Here is a 21,699-nt window from a genome sequence, read left to right as displayed (position 1 = left end):
TTAAAATTCTACTTTTGGATATTAAAAACCGCGATAACTCACAAAGGAGATATACTAAAATCTTGAAAATTAATAGAGGCCTTCATTAAGTCCCAGGAAACAACAAATTTAAATTTGAAAAAAATTTGTTAAAGCGTTTTCATGTTATTGTGCTGACACTGTTTGGCAGCCGCCAAACCACCCAGCCGCCCGCCGTATATCACCATTTTAATAACCGATATTTCCTTCGAAAATCCGGTTAAAAATGATATTTCACATTTAAAGTCAATCATAAGACGTGATAGATTTAATAAAATATTAGTTTCTAGAAATATACATTCAAGTGATGAATACCAGTAATATCTTTTAAAGTAGTTTAAACATACATCAAATGTAAATGTCGATTGTGCAGACATTATACATAGATAATTCTAGTGTCAATGATCAAATCTCATAAATAAACCAGATATATATGAATAGGATAACACTATTAGCTGACCTATGTTATAATATATGACTTTTTATTTCACTTGGTGACAATATTTCTAATGATAAATTTTCTGACACAAAACGTTTTCCTTTAATTGTCAAATGGATTACAAATCAAAATTCATTATTGCCAAAAACCTTATCACCTGAAAACATTGTACTTCTGAATTGTACATTACCTTCCTGTCTAACACATTTTGTAAGCTGTGTTAAGGATGTCTTTTTCATTAATACAAAAGTTGTTTTTTTACTTTATCAGATGAATAGCATGGCAAAGTCTGTATCAATTATATTTTAGACAAACATTTATAAAAAATATCAGACTGGTCTAGGAAATATGTTTGATTAACAAACCATGACATGGTAGATAAAATGTGAAATTTCTAGGGGTGACTGTCATACAAGTGAGAGGTTTAGCTAGCTACAAAACCAGGTTTAATCCACAATTTTCTACATAAGGAAATGTCTGTACCAAGTCAGGAATATATCAGTTGTTTTCCATTCGTTTGATGTGTTTGAGCTTTTGATTTTGCCATTTGATAAAGGACTTTCTGTTTTAAAGTTTCCATGGAGTTCGGAATTTTTGTTATTTTACTTTTTTCTACCATATTGACTTTAACAAGGAACAATGTATAATGACTAAAGAAATCTGTGTTACAATTACAATTTTATTTTTCCCTTCAACCATTTTTATAAGAAATGCATAATGTTACATCCCTTACTCTGCAGGATCTTAAGCGCTTCTCAATACTGCCTAAATAATATCTTTTTAAAAATTACTTCCACTTACCTGTACAAATACATACTCATTTCTGACTATCATTGAGAATGGATCAATTTCACCAATATCTTTGTCTGGAGTAACATCTTGACAATCTGGAGCAACACAAGCCAAATATTCACTTGGTCCCATCACTGCAATGAAAGAATTAAAGCAGTTCTAAAGTTATAAATACCACTTTTTATATGTTGAAAATTGAAATCACATATTTAAGTGCCTCATAATTATTGTAAATGTAGATCAAAGACTCAAATAGTCCTGTTGCACAGAATGTTTCTTAAAACAAAGATTGGTCTATAATGAACACTTAAATGTATGAAAATATATAATCTAAAACATGGGGAAAAAATCTTGAAACAATTCATAATAGGGGGTGCACAACTTCAATCTGTATGCAAACTTTCTGTGAAGTTTCAAGGTTTTTAGTTGTATAAAACAGGAACAGTAAATGGGAACAAATATTAAAGAACAGTTCCATTATAGCAAGTGCACAACTCCTGTATGTGTGGAACTGTTCAGTCAAGTTGAAATTTATTGGAGAAGTTGAAAACACAATTATTGGGAAAGTCTTTTGAAAATTTTAAAACAAATAAGAAAGTTCCCTAATCGAAAAAATATAATTTAATCCTTGACATTTGAACCCCCATACATACCAAACATAAAATGCACACAAAATTTAAAAAAAAATGTTTCTATTACCAACTGTCTGAGATTAATGAGCATAATGACCTGCCCCTATTTTTATTCATACTTTCATATATCAGGTGTCAGTTTTCACTCAAATTGACTTTAAAGCTTTACTTATAAATTTCCACTCACTGTGTAAATCTTGGATTTCCATATGAACAGTTAAGTTGTTTTGGTCTACATTTTCTACAGCCCTGTAACATATTATTTAACAATCATGTATTATTGTAATTAAACCATTTTTTAATAATCACATCGCAAACGCAAAAGCTGAATCTATCTAATATCACGTAATTACCAAAGCACTATCAGATAAATCCTGAAGAGAACACTGCAGGCCTATCTGATTGTAGACAAGATCAAGAGAATTTCAAATTATGTCTTGATAAGTCTGTTACAGTAAATTTTTTTGTACCAGGGTACTTTTAAAATTGTTTATAGGAAGATTGTAAAGCATTTTTTCTGTTACCTAGTGTCAGGCACTGTTTTTGTGCATGTCTAGAATGCAATAGATTTATAAAAAAAATGTATAAGTATCTGGGACTATACACACTGTTTACCATTATGAAATATAATGTGACAGAAAATGAAACAAATAAGCGTTAATTGCCCTCTTTTTTGTATTTTTAACTTGCTCTGTTCAGAAAATACGACAAAAAGTTATAAGTTAAGATTTTTTAACTAAATATCCTACCAATAAAATCTGTGTGATACTGCTTCATGTAACAATGTCCATGTTTTCCCAAAGTCACCACTTGAAAATAACTGAAAAGTTCACAAAAATATTTGCTGTTTAACAGTTCAGGATGGATGGAAAGATGGCTGTTTAACATCAAGCAACAAATTAAATGCATATTCAGGACAAGACCATGTTAATGCAATATGAATATGAACCCTACTTTGTACCAGATCTATACGCTGAATCAGAATTTTTATGCGCTTGTTCCCAAAGTAACAGACTGCAGGAAGATATTTCACACTACCTAAGACACATTATTCTGACTCCTAGCAGACCAGTCTTTGATCTTACTTCTTAGTACTGCATGCTTAGGGAAGAAGCAGCAAATATCTTTTTCCAGTTTTTGGTTTACCCAGGCGAGATTGAACAACATCCTGGACTCAAAGCATGCATGCTACCATGAGACCCTTATAGCAGTTCAGTTCAGGTGACATCACTACAGACATATGACAGATACATATGTAGGGCTCGGAAGCAGCATTGGGGACGGTGAAGAACGATGGTCATGCTGAAGTGCAATTATCTTTGCCGAAGTGTGATTATTCTTATGCTGATATGCAGTGGTCTATATAACATGTGATGACAAGCTTATAAAGAGGTGATTAAGCAGTTATATTTAGAAAATTGCTACATACAACATGAACATTAGACAATAACAGAAACATTAGAAAATTGCTACATACAACATGAACATTAGACAATAACAGAAACATTAGAAAATTGCTACATACAACATGAACATTAGACAATAACAGAAACATTAGAAAATTGCTACATACAACATGAACATTAGACAATAACAGAAACATTAGAAAATTGCTAAATACAACATGAACATTAGACAATAACAGAAACATTAGAAAATTGCTACATACAACATGAACATTAGACAATAACAGAAACATTAGAAAATTGCTACATACAACATGAACATTAGACAATAACAGAAACATATATGATGAAATATTTGCTTCATGCATTTGCTGTACAAATTTATAGCTGTTAACAAACAAAAACAATTCTATAAGTCAGTCAAACACTGAAAACTTACCTCCATACTAATGACACTATACCCAAGAAGCCATTGGTTTTCTGTTGGATGTAGCAGTAATTTATCAGGTTCAAAGGCAACATTAGAAGACGTCCATGTTATTCCTTCATCGTTAGTGTAATGTACTTTCTTGTTCAAAATATCTGTTAAAATTAACTGAAAATAAAATTTCTCACTATAACCTTCAAATCTTCTGTGTTTGATCATCAATAAAGTTTTGCAAATCATGCTTGAATAATATTTTGCTTATAAAGCTAAATATGGCAGCTAAATGTCCTACAATTTTAAAAAAAAGATTTCAATGTAAGGCAAGCATAACTTTAACTTATCAATCATTGAAAATGATTTCCACGAATATTCTCACACTTTTAGTGTGCCCCAAATAATAGGGGGCCATACAGCTAAGGTCACTGTACAGCCTTCAACAATGAGCAAAACCCATACAGTATCGTTAGCTATAAATGACCCTTACATGTGAAAATATGGCCATTTGCAATGTTCCTTTTCATTTGATATTTAGAAATTTGTATGTGATGAACCCAATAAACAAATACAATGTTTTTGATCTGTTTTTATTCCATTTGACAGACTACCGTAACTCACAACTATAATGAATAACTAAATAATATTTCCTGTATATTTCTCATTAATAGTATGTCTTCCAACATTGATTTGCCATTTAATGTCATAAGAAACTAGTCATGGCCTAGATATTTTTTATTTCAAATGAAATCTACAACTAGGTTAATAAATTATAGGACAAAGTTCATGTACAATAATAATATTGTAATGTATTTATAATATGTCATTTAATGCATAGTTTGAGGACAGTAAGTAAAGTTGATTTGATATCATATTACAACATTTGAAAACTGAAACCTTTTTTTGACCTAGGAGAAACATGTATCAACCATAATATCTTCACATTTGTCTTGAGATTTTTTATTTAACAGATATACCGGTAAACAAAACTTTTAATTGCTAGCTTCTGTACACAAAAAGAACTAAAAAAATGCAAAGATGCATCAAAATGTGTGTCCAGGAAATTCCCATCTATAAGTGAGAGCATAATATTTGCAATATATAAACATAAGAAAAAAAATAACAGAAACTTTAAAGCAGAAGAAACCTGCATGTTCCAAACAAACAAAATATTCCATTGAAAGGCCTACCTTTCAAAGATATTTACAAAATAAAAAAAATTGTGTATGAAAAATATTGCTTCAGGAGTGAGAGAATTTTTTTTTAAGGTACAATTTTTCTTTTACCGATATTTGTTTTTATGATTTGTGAGAGAAAGTTGCTTTATACATGAATGAATAAACGTATCTATCTAAAATCTGCTGATGTGTTATAGTTGTACAAATGATAAAAAGAAAGTTTAATACCAGGTAATATTACAATCATATAGGTTCTGTATGAAAATACAAAATGGTAAAAATTAATGTTATGAACTGCAAAAAAGACACTGACAAGCATGTCATAGTAAACAACATATTCCAGTATCATATCTGTACCCTTAATAGAAATTTAACCCTCCAACCAAACACTAAACTAACAAAGACAGGCGCGTAGCAACCCGTACGCAAAAACGCAGTTGCGTACACATCGAAAATTTGACAAAAATAAAAATATGGTAAATCTAGTAGGAATTAAACTAAATTAATAAAATAAATTAAAAATTATTATACAAATATGTTAATAGTAACTTTGTAGCTATATTCCGTTCCGGAAACTAGTCCACTCTTCATTTACGGAATCAGAATCGTGATTAAGTTGCTGATGCAAACAATTAAAATGGCTGAGTCCTCGGGGTGTCAGAACACTATTGTTACGTCTACTATGCCTCCTTAACCTGACATATTTTCTCAAGATTTCAAAATAACTGATGAAGTAAAATATAAAGTTCTAAATAGACCATGGACAACGATTCATTCTTATAATTTTCCTGTGAGTTATGTATAGTCTTACATACGTCGTCATAACAGATTTTTTAAACAGTCCAGTTAAACTTAAGTTTAACGGGGTGGTAAAGGGTAATTTTCGTGCAACGTCTTCGCCGGTTTTTTTATTTGACGATCAATGTGATTTTATTTGTTATTTTACGTTCGGTCGTGCAAGACGGCTGCTTCCTTCAACATGTTCCACCAATTTAATTAAAAGTGCTTATTTTCTATGCTTCGAGATTTGTGGTGCTTGTTTTACTTGCTTGGTTAAATTACAAGACTCTCGTTTTGGAAGTTAATAAAAAAAGAAATCGAAAATAATTTGATGATTTTCCTTGTAGATTTCGGGACTCAAGTTCAAACGTATATGTACTGGCCAGTTAAAGGTTTCTGATTAGGGAACAATTAAAATAGATATGGTGGTGGCACTATATATTTTAATTGTACTTAATACCAAATCAAGCTCAACCCACTACACATTAAAATAAAATGCTCCGCAGGGCGCAGCTTGATACGACCACAGAGGTCGAACCCTGAACAGTTGGGGCAAGTATGGACACAACATTCAATCTTGATACAGCTTTGCATTTGGATTGTGATTAAATATTTGACACAGCATAGGTTTCTTACACAAAATGAATGTGGTCTAAGAACTTAAAAATTTTAAATTGGACATTTACCTTTTATGGTCCAATATCCAAAATCTAAATACATGGTTAGATTCAGCATATCAAAGAACCCCAAGAATTCAATTTTTGATGAAATCAAACAAAGTTTAATTTTGGACCCTTTTGACCTCAATGTGGACAAAGTTGATAACGGGGCCCAAAAATCAAAAATCTAAATACATGGTTAGATTCAGTATATCAAAGAACCCCATATATTCAATTTTTGTTGAAATCAAACAAAGTTTAATTTTGGACCCTGATTTGGACAAACTTGAAAACTGGGCCCATAATCAAAAATCTAAATACATGTATAGATTCAGCATATCAAAGAACCCTAAAAATTCAATTTTTGTTAAAATGAAACTAAGTTTAATTTTGGACCCTTTGGACCTTAATGTAGACCAATTTGAAAACGGAACCAAAAATAAAGAATCTAAATACACGGTTAGATTCGGCATATCAAAGAACCCCAATAATTCATTTTTTTATGAAATCAAACAAAGTTTAATTTTGGACCCTTTGGACCTCAATGTGGACCAATTTAAAAACGGGGCCCAAAATCCAAAAACTAAATACACTGTTAGATTCAGCATATTAAAGAACCCCAAGAATTCAAGAATAAAACCCCATTGAAATTGGTCAAGTAATAAGCAATTTATACGAAGTATCTTCTTTTGCACAATACTGTGCAATTAAATATTTCTTGCTATTGCGCAATACTGTACAATTGACAATTTCTTGCTATTGCGCAATATTGTGCTATTGGATATTTCTAGCTATTGCGCAATACTGTGCAATTGAAGATTTCTTGCTATCGTGCAATACTGTGCAATGGAAAATTTCTTGCTATTGCACAATACTTATTATATAATAATTTACACATCCTGTTTGGTGTGTATCTGCTACCATATCATTATTATTTGCTTTTAAATATAAATCAGAAATAACCAACTTAAAATGGAAAATTTTAAAAGAAAAAAAAAGGAAAAAAAGGAAAAAAAATGAAAAAAAAAAAATCCCCCCCCCCCCCAATTTTTTGAACCCCCTTATGATTCATCACCCCCAAACTCAATCCCAGCCTTCCCTTTGTGGTATGGTACCTTGTAGTACAATTTCAGAAAGATCCATACACTTACACACAAGTTATTGTCATGAAACTAGAAAAATGCTTGTTTTTTGCCCCTTTTTTGGCCCCTAATTCCTAAAATTTTGAGGCAATTACCCCCAAAATCAATCCCAGCATTCCTTTTGTGATATGGAACCTTGTGGTACAATGTCAGAGAGATCCATACACTTACACACAAGTTATGTCTGGAAGATACAAAAATGCTTATTTTTGGCCCCTTTTTGGCCCCTAATTCCTTTACTGTTGGTACCATAACCCCCACAATCAATCCCAACCTTCCTTTTGTGGTATTGAACCATGTGGTAAAATTTCAGAGAGATCCATTCACTTAAACTAAAGTTAGAGTGCGAAAACCAATGTGTCTTTGGACGACGCCAGACGACGACGACGCCATCATCATACCAATATACGACCACAAAAATTTTTTTGCGGCCGTATAAAAACCCAAATTTCTAAGTCAACAGTTTTTCTCTAATCAATATTTTTTTTTCAAATTTAATTATTTTCAAAAGTTGCCTTGTTACTCATGAATATAAGATTTCTGTGTGGTCATCATTTTAAGTCCCAGGAAATCGTGAGAATGCAGGATTTGGCACCATTTACCCCAGACCCCCCACCGTATGACTTCCTTCCCCAGCATTGAGTACACATTATGTTGGCCTAGCTACGCCCCTGAAAGAATACCACAAAGGGAAAGGTATTTTATTCCTTCACTTTTGCAAGGTAAGGGAAATTCATGTTCTTTTATCAATTATGACAAATAAAACTTTCTAAGCATTTGACAATTTAAAAGATGAGATAAATGGAAAATGTGTCTATAGGCCACAGATGACTCACTTGTAAATATGCCTGAATCAATGTACTAATTATTGACATTTTCTTTTCTTTTAAAGTTAATGACATATATTTCTACATGTTGTCATTAGAAATTGCTTGCAAGTTTGAGTGCTCTCATTGTTCAGTAACATTTGGTTGAGCATGTTGAGGCAAACTAAAGTTAGAGAACGGAAACGACAGATTTAGCAATTTTTCAATTTATAAAAGGGCATTACTTATGAACAGTAAAAGTGATGGTCTAGATATTTACGTTCACTTTTACCGTTCATAGGTAATGCAACTTAATTTCAAACTTGATCTGTGTTTTGCGGTAATAAGCATTGTGTATAAGTTTCATAACATTTGGTTTAGGCAAACTAAAGTTAGAAAACTGAAACGAAAAAATTCAGCAATTTTTATGTTTATAGAGAGGCACAATCTTTTTGGCATAGAAAGAATATGGATCGAGGGTAATACAGTGTCCAGTAAATATGTAATGGAGCTTATTTTCAATTACATGCGAAATATTTTCATTTTCTTCATTTCATTTTTATATATATATATAATATATATATATATATATAAACAAGTCTAAATTGAAAACAACGTTCAAACCTATGATTGCGTTGGATAAAAAACACAATTTTTATACGTGTGCATGCAAAACAAATTTCTTGGTAGAGGGGTCTAAATACAGCACAAACAACATTTTCCAAAAGACCAAATGAGTGAAAAAGTATATTTTAACAAAACGCATTTGACTAGCAGGTCGAACAACTGATGTACTTAAACCCTGCTGACTGTCATTGGCGATTGCCAAATAAACGGATCACAAGATGTAACAAAATAGATCTTATTATTAATTTATTACCAAACAGAAAACAATAAACTTGCGGAAAAGATGGTATACAACATGAGGTGCAAAAATTTGTACACCATATCTGGATTTTGACAATTAATGTCTCTTCAGTGATATATATATAAAGGCCTAATAGATTAACCAAACAATGTCATAGTAATTTCCACCCTCAAAATCCTGTAGACACACTATATATGTATCTGTAAGATATACCATCTACTTGCCACTATAGCACATGTAATGTGTTACAACCCATAAAGCTGACAAGGAAAGGCATGAGTCGACTTACATAAGCTATATTTTTATATAGCCTTATAGCTGTCCCAAGGTGCCTACAGCATTGGTACAAATTTATAAATAGAAAGTTGTCCTCTCCTTAAACCTTAAATTTATTCATAAACAATGTATATGTCCATTTCATTTAACAAAGTAATATGTTTTGTATGAATATCATACTGTCAAATGTTTTTCATTGCAAAGAATAATGGACTGGTAACAGATGTTTCTCATCATGATCACCTTATATCATTCAAACATTAGAAAAGTACAGAGTCGTTTTGTTTCTACTACATATATATTATTTGAAAGTACATGTAGGAAGCATCAAGAGGAAGCACATTTGTCAGGATTTAATTTTTATGTTTTAACATAATGGGCCTTTAATTACTTACATGCAACTAATCAATATTTGGAAAAAGCTTGAACTATCATGAATGATAGGCCTTCTCTAATTAAACTCTAATTAGCCTTTAAAACTATGGAATAGTTTATTCTTCATTTTGGAATATATGATCATTTCCATCGGTTCTATAACCACCAAATAAGAACAGTTTATTAATTCTTATTTTATTCATAAGCCTTATTTTGGACTAAACAAAAGACATGACTTAATCATTTGTGATTCTTCCATACCTTCATCAGTCATACTGTACACTCTAACTGTCTTGATGAACAGAAAACTAAAAATTGAATAATTTCTGTTTTATATAGACTTTTTTTTAGTTGATAAAAAAAACATTGAGTTTTTTTAAAGTAGATCTGGTTGTTTCTGTCTTAAAACATTTTATAATTTGGGGACAAAAATAAAATTATTTATTTACTTTAATTTGATTTTCTTATCAGTCCTTTGGTCACTAACTTGGCCAGAGCATCAATAAGATACAATCTAGATGCCGTTTTGGTTTTTGTGTCCTTTTGGTTGTTGTCTCATTAATGGATACCCATATCTCCTTTTATCCAAATGTTCAAAATAATCTTATACAAACATGAAGCCAATCTTTTTATCATAATGTACCAGTAATGCAAATCATAAACCAGTTATGTACAAAAAATGTACTACATTTTTGATACACAATTAAATATATGAGCTACTGCTCACTAATGATACCCCTGCCCGCCAAAAGTATAAGGTAAACAGGAAGTTGTTGAATGATGAATCATAAACACATCACACGGTATAGCCAACTCATATAAACCTTGAAACTAAATTTCAGAAATCCTTGTTATGTAGTTCCTGAGAAAAATGTGACGAAAAATATTCATGGGACGGACAGACTGACTGACTGACAGAGGTAAAACAGTATACCCCACTTTTTTAAAGCGGGGGTATAAAAATACAGTTCCCTTTAAAATGCATTATTTGTTTGCCTTTTTTTCATAGTTGAAAAAATAGATAACATATTGTGAGCATTGTTTATATTTTTGAGAGGAATCTCTCTTTCACAAATAACCCATGTTGATTCTCTTTTATAACACTTAAATAAAGTTGACTTTTTACATTAAATTTATCAAAACTAACTACCTCTCACTAAAAAAACTTTATAAGGGGTTCCATGGAACCCTGTGTCTTGCCTGTGATTGCTGCTGTCAGTGTAAAAGAGTAATGTTTACTTAAAAAGTGAGTCCATTTATCAGTAAAATACAAAATTTTAAATAGAGTTCAAACTTTTTCTTTAAATGCGTTTTCATGGTCTTGAAGATTAGCTTCTGTCCAAGTTTCATAATAATCTATGAAGGTTTCCAAATGTATCATGTCAAAAAAGTCTAATCCCAAACTGTCTGTAAAAGTTAACTGTAAAAAACTAAGTCTATCTATCAGAAAAATACTGAAAATGAAAAAAATCTATTTTCAAAAGTTTGCTTCAGACATTATCTAATAATCATAAAAAAGCTTCTGCAAAAGTTTCATAAAATTCTATGAAGGTTTGATAAAGTAATTGATGTGTAATAAACTTTAACCCCAGACTTTACCTATTTGTTAAATGTAAAAAAAAACGAAATCAAATATCAGTTAAATACAGAATAAATGGAGAATGATGCCTCGCTTGCATACAACATTATAAAGGGACATAACTCAAGAACAATAAAATAATGCTACCCAAATTTGTACTTGATCTTAGTTTTGTGGTAATAAGTATTGTGTATAGGTTCATGTTTGGTTGGGGCAAACTTAAGTTACAGAATGGAAACTAAAAATTTTGCAATTTTTCAATTTATAAAGGGGCATAACTCAATAATGGTTAAAGTGACACTACCCAAATTCAACTTGATCTGTGTTTTATCAGTGGAAGGCAAAATTTAACATTGCATTGTATAAAGCATTGATTGTAGCTGATTCAACTATAATCATGGACAAAGGAAGATAACTCCAATTTTAATAAAATGCTCCGCTGGGACGCAGCTTGATACGACCGCAGAGGTCGAACCCTGAACAGTTTGGGCAAGTATGGACACAACATTCAAGCTTGATACAGCACTGAATTTGGATTGTAATTAAATATTTGACACAGCATAGGTTTCTGACACAGAATGAAAGTGGTCTAAGAACTTAAAAATTTTGAATTTACCTTTTCAAACCATATCATTATTATTTGCTTCTATATATAAATCAGAAATAACCAATTTAAAATGGAAAATTTTAAAGAAAAAAAAGGAAAAAAAAAAAAAACCCAAATTTTTTGAACCCCCTTATGATTCATCACCCCCAAACTCGATCCTAGCCTTCCCTTTGTGGTATGGTACCTTGCAGTACAATTTCAGAGAGATCCATACACTTGAACACAAGTTATTGTCTGGAAACTAGAAAAATGCTTGTTTTTAGGCCCCTTTTTGGCCCCAAATTCCTAAATGTTTAGGGCAAAAGACAACTTTCGACTTCAATGCATTTCCGTCAAAAATTTTGGTTTTAGTGAACATCATTCGTGCGTTTAGGGGCAACGTCACTTCCGTTCCCATGTTGAGCGAGTGGTTGGAAAACTATGATGCTATATTGCACGAATTATTCGGCAAATTAAATTCTCATAATTGACAATCAGCACTGCTATCATAAGGGAATTGTGATTAAGTACCTACGGAACAAACATTATTTCTATTTTATCCTGCACAATGACGATCACTAAGACGCTTGATGACCGTTAATAGTGCAGGGATACAGGCGATCCCCTTTATCTGGTAAATGACGTCATAAAGGCGCGCATAATTGACGAGTTTTTTCCAGTGAAGGACAAACTCGAAAGTGGTCCATTACCCCCAAACTCAAACCCAGCTTTCCCTTTGTGATATGGAACCTTGTAGTACAATTTCATAAAGATCCATACACTTACACACAAGTTATTGTCCTGAAACTAGAAAAATGCTTGTTTTTTTGCCCCTAATTCCTAAAATTTTGAGGCAATTACCCCCAAAATCAATCCCAGCCTTCCCTTTGTGGTATGGTACCTTGCAGTACAATTTCAGAGAGATCCATCCATTTGAACACAAGTTGTTGTCTGGAAACTAGAAAAATGCTTATTTTTGGCCCCTTTTTCCTAAACATTTTAGGCAATTACCCCCAAACTCAATTCCAGCTTTCCCTTTGTGATATGGAACCTTGTAGTACAATTTCATAAAGATCCATACACTTACACACAAGTTATTGTTATGAAACTAGAAAAATGCTTGTTTTTTGCCCCTAATTCCTAACATTTTGAGGCAATTACCCCCAAAATCAATCCCAGCATTCCCTTTGTGATATGGAAACTTGTGGTACAATGTCAGAGAGATCCATAAACTAACACACAAGTTATGTCTGGAAGTTACAAAAATGCTTATTCTTGGCCCCTTTTTGGCCCCTAATTCCTTAACTGATTGTACCATAACCCATAAAATCAATCCCAACCTTCCTTTTGTGGTATTGAACCTTATGGTAAAATTTCATAGAGATCCATTCACTTAAACTAAAGTTAGAGTGCGAAAACCAAAGTGTCTTCAGAAGACGACAACGACGACGCCAATGTCATACCTATATACGACCGCAAAATTTTTTTGCGGTCATATAAAAAATCGCACCTGCTCTATCTCAAAAAGATTTTTACAGTGTAGTGTACTACTTTTGGGACAAATAATATCAAAATCATAGTAAATCCTACCAGCTCTAACTCAAAATATGGACAATTCTATGTTAAGGGGGTCTATAATTCAGTATGACAGCTTCAGACATACTCATTTTTTATCTTTTTTAACTGGACCAAATCACTACTTTACATAAAAATTTATCACCAAAATTTTTTTAACATGTAATTTTTATCCCCCTACTTAATATTTCATGCATAAAATATAAAGAAATAAATTTGGAAAGTGCATGAAAAAAATTTGCAAGTTATACACTCAGTCCACACTACGGACTTTATTTGTAGACAACAAAAATCAAAGGATGATAACTGTTTCCTCCCACCATGTACAAGAATTGCATTAAACAAGCTTTTATTTTTATTAAGTGGGGAAGATTCACAATTAAAAAGGCAAAACTTATTAAGATATGATGACCTATATTTGTTTGGTTTCAACAAATGAAGAAACCACGATTGACTTGTAAATGCAATCTGACATATTTTAGTTTAATTTCACCTGACTTCTTTTCACTGGGGATGAATATATAAACTCTGCCACTGCATCTAATGGTAAATCAATTTTTTGAAATGTTGTTCCATAATCACTTGATCTAAAATATAAATATAATTAATTGAATACTACATGTACTACACTATTGATCAAAGAAAAAGGGTTATAAACCCTGTTGTTTAATCATCAATTTGAATAACTTGACAGGTATTTCAAATAAAACAACAAAATATTTCAATTTCAGTTTTTCTCTTACTTTAAGTATTTATGAGAAATCAGAAAGGTTCATGTTTGCCATTTTTCTAATAGTATTTCATTATGCGTGTCAACTTTTGGTACATGGAAAGAATGAGTCACTCTATTTGTTTAAATGCGTTTAAAATTATAAATGTCAATAAAAATATATAAACATACTTTCTTTAATTGAAAGCATCAAAAAGGAGCCATTCCTCCCCCACTTTCAAAATACATGTAATATTATTGTACAAATATCACTTTCCATGTTGTATAAGATGTAAGATGTCTACACTAAATTCTTTCTACAACATATGAGTATGAAATAGTTGAAATAAAATTCAAATATTCAAATACTTATGAATAAAAGGAGATCTATTTTATCCATCCAAGAGACAACAAATGAACAACACAAATAACCAAAAGCCAACAACTAGAGGTCAAAATTCAGTTTTCAACAATAAACAGGTGTCTACATGTGTAAAATATGTTGCATGTAACTTGCCAAAAATCTTAAAAAGTTGTGAATAAATTTTAAACAGAGATTATCAATTCAAGGATCTGTTAACAACAACAAATTCTCTATATAACAGAACTATATGACAACCTGTCAGTGATGATTTTTTTGGGTTCCTGACAGGCACATATAAATAAATGAGGCAGGGTTAACATACATCTGTAGTCCTTTTTTTATACCTCTACTCTAAACCTTTATAACAAATAACCCCAACTAAAACAAAGTAATTACAAACAATACAATATAAAAAGAAGAAGATTTGGTATGATTGCCAATTAAACAATTATCTACCTTAGACCAAATTATGTAGATTAAAGCAACAATAGGTACAGTCTTCAACAGTGAGCAATTTTCTTACTGAATAGTAAGCTTTAAAAGGTTCTGACATGACAAAATGAATAAAATGCTCCGCTGGGCGCAGCTTGATACGACCGCAGAGGTCGAACCCTGAACAGTTGGGGCAAGTATGGACACAACATTCAAGCTTGATACAGCTCTGAATTTGGATTGTGATTAAATATTTGACACAGCATAGGTTTCTGACACAGAATGAATGTGGTCTAAGAACTTAAAAAAATTTAATTTACCTATTATGGTCCAATATCCAAAATCTAAATACATACACAGTTAGATTCAGCATATCAAAGAACCCCAAGAATTCAATTTTTTTTTTAAATCAAACTAAGTTTAATTTTGGACCCTTTGGACCTTAATGTAGACCAATTTGAAAACATGACCAAAAATTAAAAATCTTAATACAAGATTAGATTCAGCATATCAAAGAACCCCAATATTTCAATTTTTGATGAAATCAAACCATATCATTATTATTTGCTTTTATATATAAATCAAATTTAACCAACTTAAAATGGAAAATTTTAAAGAAAAAAAAAGGAAAAAAAAAATCACCCCCCTATTTTTGAACCCCCTTATGATTGATCACCCCCAGACTCAATCCAAGCCTTCCCTTTGTGGTATGGTACCTTGCAGTACAATTTCAGAGAGATCCATACACTTGAACACAAGTTATTGTCTGGAAACTGTAAAAATGCTTGTTTTTTTTTCCCTTTTTGGCCCCAAATTCCTAAACGTTTAGGGCAATTACCCCCAAACTCAAACCCAGCTTTCTCTTTGTGATATGGAACCTTGTAGTACAATTTCATAAAGATCCATACACTAATAAAATGCTTCGCTGGGCGCAGCTTGATACGACCGCAGAGGTCGAACCCTGAACAGTTGGGGCAAGTATGGACACAACATTCAAGCTTGATACAGCTCTGAATTTGGATTGTGATTAAATATTTGACACAGCATAGGTTTCTGACACAGAAAGAATGTGGTCTAAGAACTTCAATTTTTTTAATTTACCTATTATGGTCCAATGTCCAAAATCAAAATACATGGTTAGATTCAGCATATCAAAGAACCCCATATATTCAATTTTTGTTGAAATCAAACAAAGTTTAATTTTGGACCCCAACTTGGACAAACTTGAAAACTGGGCCCATTATCAAAAATCTAAACACATGTTTAGATTCAACATATCAAAGAACCCCAAGAATTCAATTTTTGTTAAAATCAAACTAAGTTTAATTTTGGACCCTTTGGACCTTAATGTAGACCAATTTAAAAAACGGGACCCAAAATTAAAAATCTAAATACACGGTTAAATTTGGCATATCAAAGAACCCCAATAATTCAATTTTTGATGAAATCAAACAAAGTTTAATTTTGGACCCTTTTGACCTCAATATGAACCAATTTGATAGCGGGGTCCACAAATAAAAAATCTAAATACATGGTTAGATTCAGCATATCAAAGAACCCCATATATTCAATTTTTGTTGAAATCAAACAAAGTTTAATTTTGGACCCCAATTTGGACCAACTTGAAAACTGGGCCAAAAATCAAAAATCTAAATACATGTTTAGATTCAGCATATCAAAGAACCCCATATATTCAATTTTTGTTAAAATCAAACAAATTTGAATTTTGGACCCTTTGGACCTTAATGTAGACCAATTTGAAAACTGGATCCAAAATTAAAAATCTAAATACATCGTTAGATTCGGCATAACAAATAAATAAATGTGGTCAAAGATTTTACAAATCTAATGTGCCATACTGTGCAATTAAAGATTACTTCTTGAAATTTTTCAATATTTGAAATTTGAAAAAAAAATAATATTTGAAGAATAATTCTTTTTAATTTCTGAAATCTGAAATGAGAAAAAATTGACCCCCCACAATTTCTTTTTACCCCCCCCCCCCCCTTTTTTTCCCCCAAAAAATTCTTTCCCTCAAGATATGGCCATAATCTCAATTCAAATTTCCAATGGAGTTGGCAACCATAATTACCCATTTAAATTTACCATAGTGCTAACTTAATCTATTTTATAATAGAATTAAAAATATAGTGTCAAATCTTTCATATGGATTTTTTTGTAAAAAAAAAAAAGATGCAACATTTGCAGATATTTTTACTGGTCTTCCTTTATAAATATGCATTTCTTTAAACATAATTTAAAAGCAGTGTAAGGGAAGTAACCAAAACGTTGTATTTGGATTACCTCCCTTACACTGTTTTAAATTATCTTTATTGTTCATTAACCTTACTTTATACATAATTTAAAAGCAGTGTAAGGGAGATAATTTCAATGATGTATTTGATTTATCTCCCTTACACTGCTTTAAATTATGTTTTGTACTAAAGTATTTGTCCATTAACCAGGACAATCTTGTTTTTCCCCCTTTTTTGCACCTAATTCCTGAACGGTTTGAGCCATAACCCCCCAAAGCAAATCCTAACCATCCTTGGTGGTATGGAAACTTGTAGTATAATTTCAGAGAGATCCATACACAGTTCCACAGTTATTGTCTGGAAACTAGAAAATGCTTATTTTTGGCCCCTTTTTGGCTCTAATTCCTTAACTGTTGGTACCATAACCCCCAAAATCAATCCCAACCTTCCTTTTGTGGTATTTAACCTTATGGTCAAATTTCAAAAAGATCCATTCACTTAAACTAAAGTTAGAGTGCGAAAACCAATGTGTCTTCCGACGAGGACGCCGGACGACGACGACGACGCCAACGTCATACCAATATACGACCACAAAATTTTTTTGCGGTCGTATAAAAATGCTTCTTTTTTGCCCCTAATTCCTAAAATTTTGAGGCAATTACCCCCAAAATCAATCCCAGTTTTCCCTTTGTTGTATGGTGCCTTGCAGTACAATTTCAGCGAGATCCAAACACTAGAACACAAGTTATTGTCTGGAAACTAGGAAAATGCTTATTTTTGGCCCCTTTTTGGCCCCTTATTCCTAAATGTTTTGGGCAAAAACCCCCAAACTCAATTCCAGCTTTCCCTTTGTGATATGGAACCTTGTAGTACAATTTCATAAAGATCCATACACTTACACACAAGTTATTGTCATGAAACTAGAAAAATGCTTGTTTTTTGCCCCTTTTTTGGCCCCTAATTCCTAAATTTTGAGGCAATTACCCCCAAAATCATTCCCAGCATTCCCTTTGTGATATGGAAACTTGTGGTACAATGTCAGAGAGAACCATACACTAACACACAAGTTATTGTCTGGAAGTTACAAAATGCTTATTTTTGGCCCCTAATTCCTTAACTGTTGGTACCATAATCTCCAAAAATCAATCCCAACTTTCCTTTTGTGGTATTGAACCTTATGGTAAAATTTCATAGAGATCCGTTCACTTAAACTAAAGTTATTGTGCGAAAAACCAATGTGTCTTCGGACGACGACACCGGACAACGACGATGCCAACGTCATACCAATATACGACCGCAAAATTTTTTTGCGGTCGTATACAAACTATTCAAAATAGCCTGATTTATGTCATTTTAGAAAAGAAAGGATATGGGGTATCCATCCATGACACAAATTCAGCATGTGCATAGCAAAAAACACAAAAAAAAACCAAAGGAACAGTGCTTCTTTTGCTGTTCTTCATCTCAAAGTCAGAGAGAGGCCTTCAACACCATACAAAAAACTCTCACCTCACTGCAAGTTTAAGGCGGCCCCTAGTACTGGTTTGAGGGGAATACTTTGTGTTCTTCAATGTTTTTTTCTTCCTTTTTTTGTTCAATTTTACAAAACACCTTTTCAGCAAATTGTGGTGCCTGTATTCAAAAATTCCTTTCAATGACATAAATCTTATTGTAAAGCAAGACATTTATCAGTTATTGCCAAGAGTTTTCTCAAAAACAAAAGTATCCCTTCTCCCCTCATCTGTCCTGTCTCTTCATTGAAGACTCAAAAGAAAACTAACATATAACTGAAACCTTCAGGTGTTTTAAACTAGAGGCTCTAAAGAGCCTGTGTCGCTCACCTAGGTCTGTGAGCATCTTCAACAATGGAATCTCTCCATCATAGTGGACTAGAAAAGAATTCATGACAATATATGGGGAATGTTTCCATGGGACACAGATGATGCCCCCGCTTGCATATCATATAAATTTATAAAAGGACATAACTGAAGAACGTTAAATGTGATGCTATCCAAATTTGTACTTGATCTGAGTTTCGTAGTAATAAGTATTATGTATAAGTTTCATAACATTTGGTTGAGGCAAACTTAAGTTAGAGAACGGAAACGAAAAATTCAGCATTTTTTCCATTTGTAAAGGGGCATAACTCTAGAACAGTAAAAGTGACACCACCAAAATTTAAACTTGATCTGTATTTTGAGGTAATAAGCATTGTGTATAAGTTTCATAACATTTGGTTGAGGCTAACTTCAGTTGGAGAAAGGAAACGAAAATAAAGGGCAATAACTTGAATAAGGAGTCATCTGACGATTACCACCATCCTGAACTTATTGGTAGATCTTGTCTTGCTGATCATTTTTGGAATAAAAAGTTTCTATCTATCTATTATAGTTTTGCAGATATAAGACAAAAACGCAAAAAAAGGGTAAAAATTTGTAAGGGTTCCGTGGAACCCAGTGCCTTGCCTACTTTTTCTGTTAATCGCAGGCTCAATAAAAATATTCCACTTGATACTATCTTTCGATTGTAAGAAGCTTCTGTCCAAGTTTGGTAAAAATCCAGGATAGTTTATGAATCTAATAAATGTTTAAAAACTTCAACTGCAGACTGAATGTAATGTTAACTGGAAGAAAACAAAATTTCCTTCTAGATACTAGCATTTGATCATAAACAAGCTTCTGTCCAAGTTTGGTACAAATCCAAAATAGTATAAGAAAGTTCTTAAAATTTTAAAACTTTAACCACAGAGAGAATGTGTTGTTTCCTGGCAGAAAATCCAAGTCCATTTAAAAGTAAAATACAGAAAAAATGGATTTATTTTTTTACAAAATTTCCTTCTAGATACTAGCTTTTGATCATAAACAAGCTTCTGTCCAAGTTTGGTACAAATCCAAAATAGTATAAGAAAGTTATTAAAATTTTACAAACTTTAAGCACAGAGTGAATGTGTTGTTTCCTGGCAGAAAATCTAAGTCCATTTAAAAATAAAATAAGGAAAAAATGGATTTATTTTTTTTTCAAAATTTACTTCTGGATACTATCTTATGATCATAAACAAGCTTCTGTCCGTTTGGTACAAACCCAGGATAGTTTAAGAAAGTAATTAAAATTTTAAAAACTTTAACCACTGAGTGAATATTTGTGGACGCTGCCGCCGCCGACGACACCAACGGAATGTAGGATCGCTATGTCTCGCTTTGTTGACTAAAGTCGAAGGCTCGACAAAAATCATTATAAACGGGCAATAACTCAAATGAGGGGTAGTCACACAATTTCAAGAGTACTAACTGATTTGAAGATCTTGTCTTGCTGGTCTTTTTTTGCTAATTTATTTTGAGTTATTGTCTGAAAACTGGAAAATCCCCCACTTTTTATTGAATAAAACCCCAAAACTCGGAAACGGTAAATCCGAAATTTATAAAAAAACGAAAGGGAGCTCATGTCAATAGATATGAACAATTCACAAAAGTTTCATGCAAATTGGTGAAATTTTTTTTCAGTTATTGTCCGAAAACTGGAAAATCCCCCCTTCATTAATGAATAAAACCCCAAAACTCGGAAACGGTAAATCCAAAATTTATAAAAAACGAAAGAAAGCTCATGTCAATAGATATGAACAATTCACAAAAGTTTCATGCAAATTGGTGAAATTTTTTTTGAGTCATTGTCCGAAAACTGGAAAATCCCCCTTTTTTAATGAATAAAACCCCAAAACTCAGAAATGGTAAATCTGAAATTTATAAAAAAACGAATTAAACACCTATAACTTGAATAAGGAGTCGTCTGACGATTTCCACCATCCTGCACTTATTTGTAAATCTTGTCCTGCTGATCATTTTTGGTATATAAAGTTTCTATCAATCTTTTATAGTTTTTCAGATAAAAAGACAAAAAAGACAAAACTAGAGGCTCTCAAAGATCCTGTGTCGCTCACCTGTATTTACTGATGCTTTGGAAATCATTTAAAAATAAGGTTAAAATCATAATTAATAGTATAAGATATTAGATATTATAATGATATCTAAGATAATAACAAAAAACTGCAAAATTTCTGTAAAATTACTAACTCAGGGACAGCAACCAAACTTGCTTTTACCCCTATGTTCTATTTCTAGCCATGTCTGCCATGTTGGTTAGCAGGCGGGATCATCAGGCACATTTTTTAATCTACATACCCTAATGATGATTGTGGCCAAGTTTGGTTAAATTTGGCTTACTTGTTTCAGAGGAGATGGTAAAAGTTAACGACAATGGACGACGACGGACAACAATAGCACCAAGTGATGAGAAAAAATCTCATTTGGCCTTTAAGGCCAGGTAAGCTAAAAAATACACTTTAGACTAAAATAGAATTCAAGTTGATGAGATGCCTTTTAGACATATTTTTTTTTTATATCAATATTTTTA

General features: G+C 32.1%; 1 protein-coding gene and 1 long non-coding RNA gene across 3 annotated transcripts in view; one reads left to right on the top strand and one right to left on the bottom strand.

Moving 5' to 3' along the window:
• LOC127733235 (uncharacterized) overlaps positions 1-15,624 on the top strand; it is a 36,676-nt gene extending 21,052 nt beyond the window's left edge. Inside the window, exon 2 of the long non-coding RNA XR_007996937.1 lies at positions 15,533-15,624. This is a non-coding gene — a long non-coding RNA (uncharacterized LOC127733235). The remainder of the gene's footprint in view (positions 1-15,532) is intronic.
• Positions 1-21,699, bottom strand: part of LOC127733117 (VPS10 domain-containing receptor SorCS1-like) — an 89,361-nt gene that overhangs the window by 52,954 nt on the left and 14,708 nt on the right. For both annotated transcript variants that reach the window (XM_052242412.1, XM_052242413.1), the window contains exons 3-7: positions 14,026-14,119; positions 3,727-3,882; positions 2,631-2,701; positions 2,069-2,130; positions 1,259-1,383 (exon numbers count right to left, since the gene is read on the bottom strand). In XM_052242412.1, the coding sequence (XP_052098372.1) occupies positions 1,259-1,383; positions 2,069-2,130; positions 2,631-2,701; positions 3,727-3,882; positions 14,026-14,119 (508 nt within the window). The remainder of the gene's footprint in view (positions 1-1,258; positions 1,384-2,068; positions 2,131-2,630; positions 2,702-3,726; positions 3,883-14,025; positions 14,120-21,699) is intronic.

This window comes from Mytilus californianus, unplaced genomic scaffold (assembly GCF_021869535.1).
Source record: "Mytilus californianus isolate M0D057914Y unplaced genomic scaffold, xbMytCali1.0.p SCAF_3, whole genome shotgun sequence".
Taxonomy (NCBI): Eukaryota; Metazoa; Mollusca; class Bivalvia; order Mytilida; family Mytilidae; genus Mytilus; species Mytilus californianus.
This window is presented reverse-complemented; position numbering and strand designations above follow the sequence as displayed.